Below are 19,940 nucleotides of genomic sequence, written 5' to 3' on the forward strand. Positions count from 1 at the left end.
TATTAGTAAAATTATATATATTTTTTAATTTTTTCTTAATGATTAAGGATGTTAAAAAAATACTTTAAAAAATGATAAAAAAAATTTCAAATATAGTATAAGTAATAAAGGAGTAATAAACCGGTTGCAAGGGTATCATTATCCTTATACTATTTTTTTTTTTGTAAGTTGTTATGGATTATGTCAAGGACCATGCTACAGTCACCGCTCCCAACTGCCGCTGGGAGCTACCATTAGTTATAGGATTTTTTTTTTTACTTTTTCAAACATGTATTTTTCAACACTTTAAATATTTTTTAAAAAAATAAAAAAAATCATAATATTATTAAAAAAATACTTCTTTAATCAGTAAGTAAAAAAAAAAAATTTAAAAATCAAAGCGGTAGAATGGAGCAGTAGAATAGAGTGGTAAGAGTAGTATTATCCTTATGTCAATCCACGATCCGATCTATATATAGAAGTTAGAAAGCAATTTGCAGCAATAGAAAAATAGAAAAGGAAAGAGTAATATTACATGTAATCGTGGAGTGCATAAGTACTGTATAATCATTTTGAAAAAAAGTAAAATCTACTATTAAAAAATTATCATTTTTTATGTGAATTCTGTATTTATTTATTTTTTTTAAATTATTGTACGATATTTATACACTCATAATTATAATTATCATTTCTCAAAAAGAAAAATGACAGTCTAGGAGGAGGACACCTCAAGCCAGACTTTGCATGCAGTCTTGGGATAGAGCCAAATTTGATTTGCGTTCAGTGTCAGCAATCGAAGCAAAACCCAAAAACAAAAAAAAAACAAAAAAAGAAACGCTGGTTGTTGGTTATGTAACAAAAGGAAGATAGAGACAGAGAAACACCAAATATATAACAAATTGAGGTAAGAGGGCCATAGAGTTAGTTAAAGTTGTAATAAAGAAGCAAGAAAGCAAGCCCAGGCCGGCCACTGTGCCCATCTATGCCCATCTATTCATAGCTTATTATAATGATTCTTCACAACCAACCTTAATTACTTGTCACTTACGTGTACACACACACGCATATATTTATATTTATTTTTAAAAGAAATTAAAGAGAAAAGAAAGCACGTCTTAGTAATCCAGCTCATGAAAAAGGCCACCTCAAAAGACTTGAATGCAACGCCAACATGCCCTTTGGACCGAACACTCTTTCTTCAACTCTAACCCAATGCATCACACTCCATTATATATATATACACACACACACATTCCTGATTCATTCTTAAGGCTTTCTTGACCTTCACATATTCTCTCTCTCTCTCTCTAGAACCGCTATTGTCTCGTAACGGTTTTCGGCCTAGTTTGGTCGGTTTGTTTGGAGGAAACCGAATTAAGTAGTTTCAGATAATTAATATCAGGTACTTTTCACGCTAACTTTGCATTTTTGGACCACACCTATCGTCTCCGTCCAATTTTTTAAAAATCCTATGAGCTAACAAACACCTACGCCCCATCTCTCCCGCCCAATCCCTTAATAATTAGCACTTCTTAATTATTAGTTTTGATTCTCTCTCTCTCTCTCTCTCTCTTTCTCTCCATCGTTTGTTCGGTTACATTCTGCCGTGGTTCAGGTTGTATTCTACTCTTTAATCTCATACGATTTCTTCTTCTTCTTCTTCTTCGTTTACTATGTGATTGTGATTGTCGATGCCAGTACTGTTTGCTTTAGTTTTGTACTGGTTTTATATATGCTTTTTATACAGTACTATTGTTTTTTAAGTCACTCAGTTGCCATAATCGGAATGTGCTCTTTTGCAAGAATATTTTGAGGCTTATTATTTCTGTTTCTAAATCACGTCTAGGTTAACTATCATATCTTATTATTTGGATTTTCGCACTGCTGATCATAATTAACCCTCTCTTGATGTGTTTATCAACAAGTGTTATGATCATTCATATCATTTTCTTATTGAACATATGCAGGCTTTGGTTGTGGCTTGGTCTTCTTCTACAAGAAATAGTCTCTTGTTAGTTACAATTCATTTTACAACTTGTTCCTCTTTATGTTTTCTGAGATTTTTTTTTTTTTTTTTCTCAAGAAAATTCAGGCTCAAATGGACAAGGACGTGTCTCCTCCATCAAACACCGGCACCATCACGGAATTTATAACCTCTCCACCGATCGCATCTCATGACAGTATTCCACCACCTCCTCCATCATCATCCCCCGACAACACTGCTCGCTTCGATTATCTCCTCAAGAACCAAAACTTCGGCACCGACTTCGCGTCACTGTATCACTCCATTTTCCCGCCAAAATCGACCTCCATCTCATTCAGCCCCTCCACGTGCTGCTCCTCCTCCATTAACGATGACCTTAACTCTGACACCATTGCCACGCAGCAACGCCTCAACCAGGCCCGCCTCATCCTCCAGTACCAAGAACTCAATAGCCACTACGACCTCTGCTGCTCCCGACTACTCGACCTCATTGCCGAGGCCGACTTGCTCCGCCAAGAGAACGCCCACCTCCGCATTGTCAACACCGAGTTGCTGAAGCTCCTCTCCTCACAGGCCTCCTTCCACAACCTCCTGCTGTCCTCCTCTACCGATCCGAACCATTCTTTCCTCCACGAATTCCGCCGCCTCTCCACCGAAGATGAAGACAGTACTTCCACCACCGCCAGTACCAATCGGTTTGATAGGCTGAGCTCCGACCGCTTCTCGCTCCCCAAGAGCATCTCCGTTCGGTCCACTGGCTTCACCAAGCCAAGCAACCTCCCTGCTGTGACTCACAATAGCACCCCGACTCGCTCCTTCACTCGGCCACGTGTCCCGAATCAACTCGCCTCCGGATCGGTGGGTTCGAATAAACCTTAATTTTTCTTTCCTTTTTAACAAATTTTGAATTATTGAAAATTAGACGCGTCAACTAGTTTGCTTGTTAATGCATCCATGCATTCTATAGCTTTCATGCTGTGAGGTAAATGTTTTGATGACGGTGTGCCGCGGTTGCAGCAAAAGGTGTATTTATCAGGGAAGAGGGTGGAGGAGCAGGAGGCGATGGAGTTGGAGGTGTACAATCAAGGGATGTTCAAGACGGAGCTTTGCAACAAGTGGCAAGAGAGCGGCACGTGTCCATACGGGGACCACTGCCAGTTCGCCCACGGGATAAAGGAGCTCCGTCCGGTGATCAGGCACCCGCGATACAAGACGGAGGTTTGCAGGATGGTAGTGGCTGGCGGCACGTGTCCCTACGGCCACAGGTGCCACTTCCGCCACTCTCTCTCCGAGCAAGAGAAGTTGTTGCCGGCCCCGCTTTGATATATGATAGCATTACTTGCCACTGGCACGCTAGAGGCGATCCCGATGATCATCTGATATGGATTAACGGCCGTGGGTTTTGGGAGGCGTTCGTACGGAGCACTAAATGCTGTCTTGGGGTTGTACAGAATCATAGATGTCATATAATACTCACGTTAACACTGAAAAGAATAATTAAAGATGATAATTAATTGATGATAAGATCCACGACCGTACGTGATAAAAGAAAATAAAAAGACCGAAGTTGATAAATGAAATAAAAGGTTTTAATATAATCTTGGTGTGATCAGGATGAAGCAAAGTTGTGTGGTGGCGTAAAGAAAATAATTTGTAATTGGATTTAGTTTTGTTTTATAAGTGTACTTGTATGTTTATGTACACTTTACGCCATGTATTCTGGTGGAGTGCATGTAACTAACCTAACAACCAAGCTTGATTTTGTAATGTCATGATGATATCTGTTACCTGATGATGATGGTGCGCAATTTTCCATTGAATTTAATTGTAGTACTGCATGATCGATCTCTTCCTATTTGTTTTTCCTGGCCTCTCTGCCTCTCTCTATGTTTCTCTGTCAGCAACGTACCACATGTTTGGGCATGGGTGGTTTGTGGATAATCCTACCCGGTAAGTTTGTGGAACCTCATCTCGTTGGTGTCGGTCTGATTTGATGACTCGATACGACAATAATTCGTTATGGTTTTTTAGTAAATTTTTAATAAGACTTGTGTCATCGAGTGCAATTAAACTCGGGGAAGCGCTAGACAGAAAGTTCGCTCGACATTTAGCTCGAGCGAAGTCTAGGCAGAGAATTCGCTCAACAGTTGCTTGACTTGAGACTCGAGCGAAGACCAGACTGAGAGTTCGCTCAATGCGCATTCGACACTCCACTCGAGCAAATATCGCATAAAAGTTATGAAATTAAGATTTTTACCGTGTAATCCTATAAATATGTTTATTATCAACGGTATGACTATTCTAAATAGTGAAATTTTATCTCAAAGTATATTTTGTGATTCTTTAGCATAATAAAATCTTCTACAATTCTATAGATGTAGACACATTGCTGAACTACGTTAATATTATATCGTATGATTGTTTGCTTGTGTTTATTTTTATTTTATTTGCTATCATTGGTTTCATTTTTCACAACACTACCTTGTTGTTATATTATGTGATGAGTTCTTCTAGATAAGGCGGTTTGGCGCACCAACCTCGTACCAATGGCTTACTTCTTAAATTTTGTAGTACTTAGAGCATTGGGAGGGTGTATGCAAATCTAAATGTAAAATTACATGTTTTGGAGATTGTATTTGCTATTTAAGAAAAATTTTCATATTAGATTATTCATATTTGAGCCAAAATAATAATAAATATTATTTTTTAATAATTACTGTTTTTCTTAAAATTAATTATATATATATATATTATAATTAAAACCCACTAAGTTACCCTTCCATATTATTTTTGCAGTGACAAATCAATGGAAAGCAAAAGTGCAGCACCTGATGAAAGATCAGATGGCCACTTGAAGAAGGGAGATCAGTAGTACTGGCAGAAAATATGGCTGTTAAAAATCACCATCTCATAATAGAATATAGAATGGATATTTGTCAGTGTGTTATTATGGACAATAAAGATGTGAACTTTGCGATCCCTGTCATCAAAGACTCACCAAATATGTTTTCTTTTGCAGTTCTTCTACAGGTACACGGGATGGGCACACAAGGGGAATCGGCCACCACGTCAGCCAATAAAAAAAAAATTGAAAAAATGAAAAACACAAAATGCGTGAAATGAAAACCAGAGAGGGGGTGTTCTTCCATCCCTAAAGCTTCACGGCCTCTTATTAATGTTTGGTCTTTTAAGGTGAGGAGAGAGAATCATTTCTCTCGACCTTTCACTCTCCTATAGAATGTTCAACCACAAATCGTGATTATGGAAATATATTTCCATGTTTGCCAAGCTAAACAAAATCCCTCTTTGCACCTTTGTGGCGGGAAGCACAGGCTAATGCTTACGCATAGAGAGAAGAAAAACTCTAATCCCCAGTTCTCAAAGACAATACCCAAACAAAAGGCGATATTCTGGTTAAGATTTCTCCGGGAGAAGAAATGAACTGAACAAAAGTAAAAAAACAAAAAAAGAAAGGTCCACTGGTCGAGACAAACCCATGACCTTTTATTTCGTGGTGAAGAAGATTGAAACCCAGAGAGGTCTTGCCGTGGTGAAGCTCTTCGTGGGTGGGAAGCAGAGAGGTCGCCTGCTTGTGACGAAGGGGTGTTCGCACGAAGGGGAGGGTGAGATTTCAAAAGTTGAAACGGGGAGTGTTCGCACGAAGTGGATTATCCAAAAACGCAACTTTTCTTCTGACGTCCACGTGGAGGGCCCGGGTATGCGGCGTGTACCCCTCTCAAGTGCAAATAGCTTTTTTGTTTCTTTTGATACTCGTGTTTTATTCCCTTTTCTCGGTGGCATTGTCACATGTTTTTCTTTATTTTATTTTTTTTCTTGTTGGTCTTTGGATCAGTTCGAAATAAAGGTTGGCCCTTAAATTCAAGCCTTGAAAGATATATGAGGTTTTGAAGTTTGAAATTAAGATTAAATTACGCCTTGCCGACAAATACTTTTCCTATGACTTTCATGCAGTTAATACTACTGCATGTTGTTGTGAAATGTTGTATAAAATACACATATTAACGATGCCAAATAAATTAAAAGAAACACAATCAAATTTACGATACATAATATACGTGGTTTGACAAATTGCTTACGTCCACAGAGTTGCAGAAATCTTATTAACAAGAAGAGATTACAATCACTCAATTTCAACTCTCACTCTCTAGGACTTTTTACTCTCTCACACAATATGCACTCACTAGATAATTGTTATCTATCAAAATATGCTTAAGACCGTGCAAGACATGTCAAATATGATATATTTATAGCAAACGGTGCTGAAAACCCTAATTTGACAAAATCTACATACTTCGCTCGAGCACGCCTCGAGCGAACGACCAAAACAACATTGGCTCGAATGGGTCTCGAGCGAACTCTCGAACTTGAGTTTCGCTCGAGCCTAGTATCGAGCGAACTTCGCTGGAGCGCATTGACGAACGCACTTTCAGCAAACACATTTTTCAACTCCAAAACTAATCCCCACATACGGTACCTCAATACCTGTAAGTATTAACAAATTGAAGTAGGTTGATTTTTACATATTTGATGCGTCGATGAATGAATTAGTAAATAAAAATTTTCAACAATAAATTACTAATTGTATTTAAGTACTTTTAGCTTCATTTGTTTTTACAATTCTCTCATTTCATCTAATCTGATTATTACAATTTTTTCAAATTCTTATACAAAATATAATAAACAATTTATTTTTTTTAAATTCTTAAATAAAATAATATTAAAAAAATATATTCTAATAATATTTTATTTAATTTTTAATTTTAATTTCAATTTATATCACCTCGATGTGAAACAAATTAAGCATAATTTCGAATCTCACGTGGTGTGACAGAGTTAAAGATGTGAACTTTATGTTCCTAATACTAATTGAAGGAATATTTCATGTGGACCCCATTTTGCATGGAAGGAAAAAGAACCCAACCACACAACATTTAATACGAATTTGGTTCCCTTTTACATTTCGCGTGGTTGTACGTAAAAGATGTCTTCGAGCATTCACAAAATTTGGTCTAAAAAAAGGAGAAGCAATTTTTTATGGTAATGAAAGAATAAATTCACTACTCTAGTGCGTTCTTTGTCATTAATGGAAGAGTACGTACGGTGAGATGTAAGACCGTCTCAACTCAGATCAAGTTTTTGTTTGGTTCCAAAGAAATTTCTTGGAACTTTCTCTAAAGCCTTCGCACAAATGGTCCAGCTCTTTTTTCACGCGAGAATCTTTAGATTCTTTTTGTACTTTCGATAAACTTTAAGAGTAGTTTAAATTAAGAGATGAGTTGATATAAATTGAGATGATTTATGAATAATAGAATAAAAATTAAATTATTTATTATATTTTATATGAAAATTTGATAAAATTATTTTGAGATTTGAAAAAGTTGAATTGTTTATTATATTTTGTGTAGAAATTTAAAAAAATTATAAGATGAGATAAAATAATGTGAGATGGTTTGTAAATAATAGAATAAAAATTGAATTATTTATTATATTTTATGTGAAAATTTTATAAAATTATTTTGAGATTTAAAAAAATTAAATTATTTATTATATTTTATGTAAAAATTTAAAAAAATTATAACGATAAGATAAAATGAATTGAGATAAATTTTAAAAGAAAATGAGGCCTTAACCTTTATCCCCTTTTAGTTTTCATAATATGAAGACATGCCCTTTTAGCCTTTGATAAATTGTTAAAATCAGCAACCCCTGCTAATACGAAAAGCTCAATGAAAAACTATTTGGGTTTTAAAAAATTTTCCGTTATGCACTAAACTTTATAAATTGTGGAAGAATATGGATGATGATTTTTTTTGTTAACAAAAAAAAAATTATGTTATAGAAGTTAATTTGCAGTCCTGCTCTTTCAAAACAACTGCAAAATACAGAGACTGTATTAACAAATAATCCAAAATAAAAGGGTGGTTTTGCAATACAGCAGCTTTATTTGGGTAGATGAGGTGGTGGTGGTCCAGGTCCCCTATATAAGAAGGGCAAGCTCTCTTGTTTCTACCCACAGACGTGGGAGGAAACGAAGTAGGAACTGACGATGAAACGAGAATAGGGAAAGGGAGATTGGAGCTACTGGAAGTTGTAGGAATGGGCTGTTTGGGATGAATGAAAGTGGAGGTAAATCTTTGGATTTACAGTGTTCAATTCTTCCCAAAGCCGCCCATTCCGATGATTTCCGGCAGTTCCTCCCTTTCCCTTCTGTCTCTCTCTCTCTCTCTGGGTTTCTGCTAGTGCCTTGTTATGTAGCTGGTGGAAGGTAGAATTCTCTCTCTCTGTTTTTTTTTTTTAACCATGTTCAGATCTTGACCCAGCTTTCTTTTTCCTACTTGATACGCAGTTTCCCGATACCCCACGGCAGAAAACGGGAAATGAATGTATAGAATAGTCATTAAATCTGGATATAACATGCCATCTTATTTAGCGTATTGTATGGTATTTTTTAGATCTAGGGTTCTCCGTACGTTCTTGTACAGATACATGAGTAGATGATCTTGTTTTGATCTTTGAAATAATAAGGAAAGATAAACAGGGAAATGCTTATTTATACCGAATAAGCAGCACCCGGGACAGTTCCTTTTCCTCTGATTATGATTATCATATGTCTGATATGCAAGCAAGTTCAGAAGATATATATCAATCTCTTACGATTTAGGTTCCCAAATGTTGTCGATGGTTTAACGGGAAAGTGGCACTGCCACTGGCACCTCCTGAAGGGATCGATCTGGGTGACAGGACCGGACAAGAAAGATGTAAATGACAGAAATAAAAGAGCTATAATTAGTGTCATTGCAGGGTAAACGTTTAGTTGAACGAAGATGGAAAGATGAATATTAAATAAAATATTATTATAATATTATTTTTATTTTAAAATTTAATTATTTATTAATTTTTATTTAAAATTTTAAAAAAATTATAAGAATAAGATGAAATAAAATGGAAAGAAATAAATTAAAATAATTTTACTATCCACCTTAATTTTATATTCACAATAAAGGCAAAGAACATACTTCAAATCCAACTTAAAATTTTCTACCTTTTGGGTCAACCGTACTCCTAGTAATCTATTCGCGAGTTCTTTTTTCAAAGGATGGACATCTGACATTGGAGCTGGCATTAAGTATAGAATAATGCTGAGTCACAGCTGGGCTTCCTCTAGGCTCTGGTATATGTTTTTTTTAATGTATTTTTTAATTTTTTTATATAGATTTTTTAATGACGAAATAAAATAAAAAATTATAAAAATATATTTTTTATTTTATTTTGTAATTAAAGAAGTATTTTTTTTAATAATTTTTTTGTTTTTTACTTTTCAATTAAGAAAATATAGTTTAATGATGTTATAAATTTATTTTATTTTTTTAAAATATTTAAAAATGTTAAAAAATTTTATGTAAAAAATAACTTAAAAAAATATATAAAAAAACACAAACTAAAACAAGTGAGAGTTCCAAGCGGTGAGTCTAGCATTGCCTTAAGACTTTATATGCATACATAAATAACTTTTATCTGTTCCAACTTGAGGGTTTTTTATCCTAAATTTTCTTAAATAAGATTTAGAGATTCCCATGGCTGTTAATTTGGTTTCAGCTGATTAACCAGCTTTCAATATTTTTCCGTTCGTATTTTATATGCCATGTATGATCTTTTCTTTAAGGGGAAGATCGATTCCATGACAACCGAATTACAGTCATTTATAATTCTTAAAAATATAATGTTTTTTAAATATTTAACCTCATCAAATCAAAATAAAAGCCAAACCAAAATTTTAAAAAATATATTATATTTTTAATCTATAGTACATGTAATTAACAAATTGTTAACAAGTAGTTGGCTGGTGTTAATTAATTGATGATACGTCCTAGACAGCTAGCTAGAAGCGCGACAGCCTCGATATAGTGCGGTGCTACATAATGATATGTTGCTACATGTAGTGCTTTCGTTGTCATTGATTTGAGATGGATCGTTATGAATAATTTCCTGATCTTACTCAAATATCGAATCTACGCTATTAATATTGCTGCCCCCACAATAATAGCGAATTGATGCACCCAGCAGCTTCAAGATCTGCTCAGATAATTCCATAAAAAAAAAAAAAAAAAGATCTGCTCAGATAAATGTGTTCGCCACTCATAGATCATCATGTCTGCCTAAGCATGCAGCTGGAGGATCCTCTCATGTGCTCTCACTCATTTCTCTATATGCGAATTACATTCAGACAGGGAATTCATCAGGTATATATTTTATATATTTATATGTTGGGTTAAGTACTTACTTTTGCTGCTCAAGAAATTTCTGAAACAAATGACACAAAGGGGAGAAGGGATTGTAGCTAGCTAGCAACATTATGGGCTCTCCACATGAAGTTGCAAAATTTACAAGTAATCAACATTATATGTAGGAGTGTAAATTAGTTCGGACCGATGAAGGACCGAAATTTTCGATCCATCATTTTTTCTAGACCGGATCGGACCGAACATCTATAGGGACCGTACCGCACCGATAGTTATCGGTCCAGTCCGTTCTGTCTGACCTAATTATTTTATTATTTTTCATCTTAATTTTTTTAAATAAATTAATAAAACATTATTTAAATTACTAAATTAAAATTAAATAAATTAAGTGAATTATTAATATGGATTATGTAACTAACTCATTAAAAAAATATTTTACTATAATTATATTTATGATGTTGATAATTACTACTTGCTAACTTACATTTTACTCTTTAGTATGCATAATTATTAATTGTTGGGGTGGAGACTGATTTTGGAGCTAAAAATTTGAGAAACAATGAGTTCGCTTGACTGTCGCTCAACCTAGTGTTCGAGCGAAGATTTAACCGTGAGTACACTCGAAGTGCGCTCAACAGTGGGCTCGACGGTGGCTCAAGTTTTGCTCTAGCCTCGCGCGACAATGGGCTCTAGTGAGCCACAAATCCCAATGTTCGCTTGAGCCGTGCTCGACACCCTGCTCGAGTCAATGTTAATGAATATTTAATAATTTCATTGTATATAGATTATTCATGCTTACTTGCAAGTTAGGTATTTTAAAAATAATTATCTAATTATTTTAATTAAGTGTAAATAGTAGAGTATATATGAATGTATGATATATTAACTATTTAGATATAATGACAAATTATCACATAATTTATTATTTATTATTAATTGATAGCATATATTATTTTATATTTTATATGATTAATAATAATAAATTAGATAAAAATTACATCATTAACTTATATAATTACTAAATAAAAATAATATATTAAATTATTAAAAATATTTTTAAAAATATATATAAGGGTCAATCCAATTTGGTACGATTCAGTCCAAAATTTGTAAACCCTTGAACCGAATCGAATGTCATCGGTCTACATATTTTGGACCGAGATCGACTGGTCCTTAAGACCGAATTACTTACGGCCCTAATTATATGGTTTAGAGATGTAGGTAGTCGAAATTCTTGTAACCCCGGAAGCAATAGTAATATCGATACCTTAGAAAAACCATTCTCTCTCAGCTAGCCCTGCCAAATTCTTGTCCGATAATTTTCATGTACCGAGTACCCATAGATGAGGCTCTCCTTTGGCCCATCAGCTGCATGCTGGCCTGCTCCAGAGCCCATCATCTTCGGAACTTATTCAGACATGTTGTGTAAAATAGTCATGTAGTTCATGCATGCATGTCACAAGGCTAGCTAGTTGGGGCTTTGAAAACATAAAAAATAATGTATCATGAAATATTAGAAATTGAGTACACGAGTAAATGCGGCCCGCAGTGTTAAAAAGTTATAACTGAGAAAGGATTGGTTTCTCGAATTTGACGAGGCTCGTTAGCAAACCAGATTCTCATATATTGGTTCGTGACAGCATATTTGCATTTTTTTTTTTCTGTCAGTCAAAATTGCATCTGGACGTTTAGGCCGCCGGAGGATTAATGTTCAGATTGATGATCACAGGGATGTTAAAAAAACAAACTGTGGTTTTTTCATTTTAAATCAGAAAAATCAAATACTCTATGTTTGCTATATATCCTGACTTGATGGCGCAGAAAACCATCTTACTTTAAGGAAGGCTTACAGATTAAAGCTTGGTATGCTTTTAGTATGCCTGTGCAAGAAATAGCCTAACCCGATTCGCCCGCTTGACCCGACCCGATCCGACCCGCACTGAAAACACGGGTTGGAATGATGCACGGGTTCGACTCGTCCAACCTGCTAATGTCACTCAAAACTAACCCAGGTTTTCCAACTTCTACTTTTGCAAACAAAGAAGGTACGGAAAAAAATCCAAATCCACACAAACCACCGAAGATTGAAGTCGGGTGGAAGCTGGCTCCATTGGTCGAAACTATCGGTGCCGATATCGATCCATCCATGCTCGATATCTTGCCCACCAAAGAAGAGGTCGTGGCCGTGAATTTCGTGTTCGAGCTTCACCCCCTGTTGGCTAGACCCGAAGAGATCAACAAGGTGTTTTCCTCCATCAAGGCCATGAAGCCCAAGATTGTCGCAGTGGTGGAGCAAGAAGCCCAAGATTGTCGCGTTGGTCCATCCGACTCAAGACTTGATGATGTCCGATGCGTCCTAAGGAGATAGATATGCAATGCCGTGGCTTTTGAAGGAACTGACTGATCGGAGCGGCACAAGACGTTGAGTATTCAATGGAGTACTTGGATGTGATCGTCTGGATTCGAACCAATCCACCTAGGGTCCAATGCATTCAAGCAGGCCAGTATGCTGTTGGCCTGATTTGCGGGTGGTGATGGGTATACAGTGGATGAGAGGTGTAGACGATCTCTTCGCATATTCATCGCATATATAAAAATGGGTGACCCGATATTGGGTTGGGTTGGGTTGGGTTGAGGCATTTCTGCGAGGCATGCGGTTTGGGTCGGGTCCGCCCAATATGCTAGCCGGTTTGGTCGGGTTGCAGCCCTAGCTTTTAAGGTTAAAACTTAAAATTTTGAAAAATTTGAAAATCTCTCATCTCATCATTACAACTTTTTTAAATTTTCACACAAAATAAAATAAACAATTCAACTTTTTAAAATTCCAAAATAAAAATAATATTAAAAAATATATTCTAATAATATTTTATTGAACTTTTTAATTTTAATCTCAACTCATCTTTAAAAACAAACGAGGCCGACGTACAACTCCTTGAAACTTATCTACAGACTACGACCATATAAGAATAGAAATCATCAATCACTATTCACTACCACACACCTTATGAAAAATACCAACATACCCTATAAAAGACACATCCACGCCTTATGAAAAAAAAAATATAGATGTATAGTGTAAAAATAAATAGTAATCTATAGAATTTCTTATAAGAATAAACCTGTATCAATGTCAAACACAAGGAACTTTAGAATTAAAGCACAAATATATAGCACCCATTAAATATCGATCGGGGAAATTGAGAAATGGAAGAGAAAGATCATGCATTGTGATCAGGTGCACCATATGGTGCTTGCTTATTATAATAGTCTATTCATCAACTAAATGTTGGGCATCTTTTTTGTGTAGAGTTTGATTCTGTTTGTATATGATCATGTTGATGATTTGACCTGACAAAGATTTGTAGCGGTTTTTTATGAATTTTCAATGACTCTTGGGCCATAAAGTGGAGGTTTGAGACAATAGGCTCTTGATCTAACTCGATTTGTTGATTAAAAGCTGCTATAGTTATAACATTTTGTTATGACGATAAAAATCGATGTAAAAGGTACAAATAGTCACCGTAAAAAGTAAACAATAAATTCTCCTTCAGCATTTCTTAACTTTGTGTTGGAATTCAACGGCAACTGGAATATTGCCGCAAATAAGGACTTTTTGAGGCGATTTTTATTGCGGCTATCTTAAACTCGTTGGAAAATGCCTAATTTCTTATAATGAGTCGACCCAAGTAAACTTTATATCGTGATTGATTTCATTTTGCTTCACTTATCATTTCTAAGACTAAACCGTTACGTCCCTCATATATGCTGCTCGAATTATTAACGTCTAAAAATAGTGCAATAAGTCGGAAGAGGAGAAAGATTCATTCTCGGCCATCTAAGATTATATGGGCCTCGATCGGTGTAGAGTGGAGCTCCCATGGTGGTCTGGTGTGGTTGTACGTCGCTGATGAGTACATACATAACAATGAACAGTAAATGAATGTAGAGAAGATAAAGAGACAATGATATCCAAATTTATGTGGTTCGCCATAAAGCCTATGTCCCAGGGGGTTTTGGGGAGAGGAAAGTTTACTATAATATGCTTATTTACAGTTTATCATGGTCTCTCTTCCTCTCTGTACAATAGAGATCTCTTCGCTCGTCTCCTTGCTGAGAGGTTGAAGAAGCTAAAATAGTTGAAGTCGAAGTACGCCCCTGGAAGTGGTCTGGTCCCTTTGTTTTATCCTCTGCCTCCTACCTATTTACATCTCATCTTCTCTTCTTTATGTCACATTCTCATTTTTCCTCATAACACCCTTTTTCTTTCTCAACCTTTGTCCCGGCCTCTCTCTCTTCTTCTTACCTTCCTTTGTCTTCTAGTGGAGACCTTTTGATGGACTGACCTTTATTATTTGGGTCTGGGCCGAGAACACATGATGACCAGCTGCATGCATGCATGACATCATCCCACAGACAAAAAAAAATTGAGGAATCTATTTTTTTCAAGAAACAGCTAGCATTGTATTTCTTTGTAAGATCCCAAAACTAACCACTTGTGACGGTGAAAAAGTACTCGGAACTAGGAGAATAGAATGCTTTGTGCTTGGCAGCAGGCAAACAACTAGAATTCGTATTAGCCACTCGAATATAATTTGCATCATCTTTAATTAATCTTGTTCATAAATGTTTATCAATTACTTTTGGAATTCAGATTTAGTACAAAATGTCTATATTAATGTAACTACTAATTTCCATTAAAGGGCATCGATCATGCAGTTATTGAATTTCTTTTTGACTATAACGTAGGAAATTCTGGTGATGTACTGTCATATATGCATGGTGCTATGCACTTACTTGATCTGGGTTCAAAGTGCATGCTACATGCTGATGATGGCATCCATGCATGCAATGATGCCATCCATGCATGCAGGAAGAAAGAAGGTCTTGGTCGGGAAGGAATAGTTAAATATTTTAACATGAATATTAATAATTGGATCTTTGATTTTCTATGATCCATAATAATAAAACAATGATAATTAAACACGTATATTTCTCCATCTGTTTGATGAAGAATTTGATCTGACTATGAGAGAAGGATCATCCTAGCAACTTAACCTCACAAGTATCTTCCGATGGCTAGAGGCACTCTAATATTGTAGGTGTGAACCCTTTAACCCCTCAGTACTATGTATAGACTTCTGACCATCAAGAAATCTAAGACTTTGTATTTGACTATGATTAGAGATATAGAGTTAATCTTATCTCTTAGGAGTTTTCTTATCCCATTATAACTCATCTATTAACTGATAAGTTTTGAACTATTCCAAACTCTATCAAGATCGGTGTGCGGGATATTGAGTTTAAATAAAACTCTTACATTTTCCCACTTGGCCCATACGCCCATAAAATAATATTTTCCGTTCATGGGTTTATCATAGAAAATTAACCATACTGCGCAAATTGATTTCCTGAAGCTTCCATAGCTCAAAATACATTTCATGAGTTCCGTAATATCAATCTCAAACCAGCTACCAATGCAAGTCATGGCGGTCCTTTATTATATGATCAACAAATTCCCTTCCATGTACCACAACACCAGTGACTTAATTTAACACGATCTTTAATTGAAATAATTAAGGCTAATACTGTAATACCTTGGGTTCCAATTCATGTCTATCGTAGACATTAGCTTGTCATCATTTATCCATACCATTTAATGTACATATAAAGTGAAAAGACGAGAAAACAGAAATAACCATAATAGATATCTTTCAATTTCCAGTAACAAAATACTCACCATATCAATGATCTCTTTAACATGTTCATATAATGGGTATAAGCATATGACTCATCTTTTCAACATGCCTCTTAAAGTATAATCATTAATACAATATTATTATAGACATATTTGTTTCTGTACTTTCTGCATAACACTTAATTTATTTAAATTTTCATTAAATACTTATCATTCTTAGAAAAATATTCTGATGAATTCTTACAATACTTTCTTAGAGGCTTGGCTATAAGTTGACAATTCCAAATCTTAAGATGAATTTCCTCAGTCAGATACCATACATTGTGGCTTCAAAGCATACCACAAACTCAATCTCTCTTGCATATGAAGCAGTAAGATATTTGCCTCATACTTTTTCATAAAATAACTCTACTAGATAGAAAAATACATAATCATAACTGTATTTTTCATCATTAGAGTAATCCCACAAAAAAGGGTCTGAATATCCAGTTACCTTAAGAGTATCAGTTCTTCTTAAAGCAACAATATAGTCTTTAATTTCTTGCAAATAACATTGCACTTTTTTCACAACTTTTGAGTCAAACATCCTTGGGTTAGTTTGGCAACAGCCAAGAACTGAAAAACTGATATTCAACCTTATACATGTTTGTGCAATCATCAGATTTATTATAACAATCATATACAAAATTTCATTAACAATCTAATCATTTTGAGGACACTGTAAAATACTGAGCATGTCACATTTTATTTTTAAAGCATCTATTAAACAACAATTCTTTATGTAAAATCTTCCAAAACTCTATACAACTATACTGAGACAATCCTAACAGTCATCGTCTTGGTATTAAAATTCAATCCCAATTACGAAAAATGTCCCATTCATAATTTCATTTTTAAAGTTGCTTAGAGACATAACTTTAATGCTATACTATAAACCATAATTCATACTTGCCAAAAATCATATACATGCACGATCATAAAAATATACTCCCACTGACTTCTGGGTATATACATTAATAATATTTTTCTTAATTCCAAAACAATATTGGTATTATTAAGTTTCAGATACCAAATTTTCAAAAAATCTGTTACCTTTCTAAGTAATCATTGTATTTGTTTCTTGTAGATTTCAAACTTGCATACTATAATTGTTTTCAAATCTCTTTGATGTAACTTTATACCATAATGAGCTACTAATGCTATAGTGATTCTTAACGAGTTCTTTCAGGTTTATTAGAAATCTCTTTCAAATCAATGCTCATTTCTGAGTGAAATTCTTAATTATAAGTCTGTCTAACTTTATATCGTTCAATATTACCTTTAAAGTCAAGCTTTTCTCTTCAACACACCCATTTACATTCCACTTTTTATACATTTCAGGCAATCAGACGAAATTACAGACTTTACATTGATTCATGAATTTCAATCACTCTTTTATACATCGATTTTTTATAAAATCACTTATTTCTATAATTTGTGAAAACATATATGAACCTTCATTTATTTCTATGTCAAATTTAAATTTTGAAAATACATCACGTAACCTAACCAAAAAACAAGAAGATCATATGAGGTTACATGTTCTAATGTCTCCATGGCCAATTTTTCAGTGGTGTTTCTCTAATGAGGTAGATGATCATTTGCTTGGTGTTCCATGTTATCATTCAGGTAATCATAAAATGAATTGTAAGCATTTTCGAAGTACAATAATGCGTTTCACAACAATCACATATATAATTTTTATATTCGCACTGATTTTGCCAACCATAAGGAATCTGACATTTCAATTTTCTCAAAATTCAAACTATGAATAGAGACAATACAACCTAAATAATTTGGATCTCCCTGAGTAATCAATAATATACTTAGTAAGTATTATACGATCGAACTTTCTTTCATTTGGATTGTAAAGCCTTACTTTAGATTGACTATTCATACCAGTATAAGCCTTAAATCAAGTTTCACAACTCAAAAGTCTTTAAGAATATTTACTATGAACACAATTTAAGATATATACCATTGTATTTAATAATTTTATTACACATCTTCTCAAGAAGTTAACAAAATAAGTTAGGGTTATGACCTGACTCATAATGCTTTCTTGGCACTCACTACTTCAATCAAATTTGATGATTTTCACCTTTCTACTTAGCTGTCTTTCCTCCCCATGAGAAGTGTCTCAAGAATTACTAATGGCTTGAGACTTCTCATGTAGCAGATAGATACATCTATATCATGAAAATCATCTATGAAAATAATGAAATACTTATATCTATCAAACATTATAGAGAAAAAATTTTCATGGTCCTATATGCATTATCTCAAGAAACTCTCTATTCCTTATACCATATGTTCTTGATATGTTTGATTTGTTTTCTTTTTATACAAATCAATACACATCCTGAGATTAGAAAATCTAAATGCGAAAAATATTTTATTTACTAATCTCTACAATTTTTCTTAGAAATATTTTTTAAACTTTTATGTCACAAATTATGTTTCAAAATTTATTCCACAAATTGTAAAAAATTTCATAAATCATTTTTCATTTGGTTCCAATACATGCCTCACGTGTAAAAATGAAAAACTTTTACCAAAAACACTAATACGAAGGCATGATAAATATAAATTTTATTCGAACAAAAATTGGAACAAACATAAATGACATTTTGAAGCAATTTAAAAATTTGAACATTTGTGCCCAAGTTCAACCACTAAAATAAGTATCAACATTTATAGAATTTGATTTGAAACTTATACAGACAAAATACATATGAACATTTACACTTAAATTTAATGTAAAAAAAAAAATGTATAAATATGTATAAGATCTGATTCGAAACTTATACAGAAAAATAGTTTACTCTTCCATTCGAATCATGTCTCATGCATACGGTACCTAAACCTTCATGTGTCATTGTTTCGTTCAAACTCCAGTTGACACAATTCTTATATTTTCATCGCCATCATTTCCCTCCTTTTCCAAAAGAAACAAATGATTTTATATACAAATTAGTAAACTAAATTTGTATCTAGCTAATAATCATGCTACCAATTTTTTAATATCTTATTACTTTAATGAAGTAATAATGCCTCTGAAGTAAACCATTATGTACAAAATTAAGAAATTCCTATAGTTTGATATCTAGTAATTAATCCAATATTTTTAAAATGTTGTACTTTTCTGACCCTTATCACTATTCTCAATAATAATTGATGTAAAGACTTAAAATGGATAAACAAGGGTCTACAGCTCTTAGTGTAAATTTGATATGCTCATGTTTCTCTATACTAGAGTCAATTCTGTACAGAAAATCTTGTAAAGATATTCATATACTTACTGCAAGAAAAACATTTTAATCACATTAATGCTTTGAGTTCGATTCTCAAAAACAATAATCAGAATTTAATCAATTATGGATTAACTAGTAGTATCATCAAGACCCTCCTTTGGGAGTAGATATTGATACAGAAAGTGTTCTCACCAGTATTAAATTATGTGGATGAACTAGTTGTATTATCAGAATTCTTATTTGGGAGTAAACTCTGACATACAAAGTGTTCCCTCCAACTTTAAATTATATGGATGAACTAGTTATATCACCAGAATTCTCCTTTGGGAGTAAAGTCTGGCATACAAAGTGTTCCCTCCAACCTTAAATTATTTGAATGAACTAGTTGTATCACCAGAATTCTCATTTAGGAGTAAACTCTAGCATACAAATTGTTCACCCCAACTTTTACTTTAATGAATGAACTTGTAGTGTCATCAAGACCCTCTTTTGAGAGTAGATTTTGACACACAAATTGTTCACTCCAACTTTATCCACCTTACTATAGAGTTTAAAGAATTTTCACCAAAATTAAGAAAATCTTGTACCTTTGGGCAACCAATCTTTTCTTTAATTTTGATGTAAATCATTTACCCCATATTAGATAAACAATATACATGGCATGATAATGAGAGCCAAAATAAACAATTCATATATGTATTTAATAATAACATGTACACAAGATTTAA

At 34.0% G+C, this 19,940-nt stretch overlaps 1 protein-coding gene across 2 annotated transcripts; it reads left to right on the forward strand.

Annotated features, from left to right (window-relative positions):
- Positions 1-1,247: 1,247 nt before the first annotated feature.
- On the forward strand, positions 1,248-3,755 carry LOC121248798 (zinc finger CCCH domain-containing protein 14). 2 transcript variants are annotated; one of them, XM_041147377.1, is made up of 3 exons: positions 1,248-1,381; positions 2,063-2,821; positions 2,981-3,755. In XM_041147377.1, exons 2-3 carry the CDS (start codon positions 2,078-2,080, stop codon positions 3,284-3,286), a joined length of 1,050 nt encoding a protein of 349 aa, XP_041003311.1. In that variant the 5' UTR covers positions 1,248-1,381; positions 2,063-2,077; the 3' UTR covers positions 3,287-3,755. The 2 variants fall into 2 exon arrangements, with proteins under 2 accessions (XP_041003311.1, XP_041003312.1); XM_041147378.1 differs by having other exon boundaries at positions 1,256-1,381; positions 2,072-2,821.
- The last annotated feature ends 16,185 nt before the right edge of the window (positions 3,756-19,940 follow it).

The sequence above is a fragment of the Juglans microcarpa x Juglans regia genome, chromosome 2D (genome assembly GCF_004785595.1).
Source record: "Juglans microcarpa x Juglans regia isolate MS1-56 chromosome 2D, Jm3101_v1.0, whole genome shotgun sequence".
Taxonomy (NCBI): Eukaryota; Viridiplantae; Streptophyta; class Magnoliopsida; order Fagales; family Juglandaceae; genus Juglans; species Juglans microcarpa x Juglans regia.

What these genes read in the sequence shown, in the direction of transcription:
- LOC121248798 (XM_041147377.1), top strand. Translation starts at nt 2,078, where the DNA reads ATGGACAAGGACGTGTCTCCTCCATCAAACACCGGCACCATCACGGAA. An exon ending in ATCAACTCGCCTCCGGATCG is followed by an intron (nt 2,822 to 2,980) that starts GTGGGTTCGAAT and finishes CCGCGGTTGCAG; the next exon opens with CAAAAGGTGTATTTATCAGG.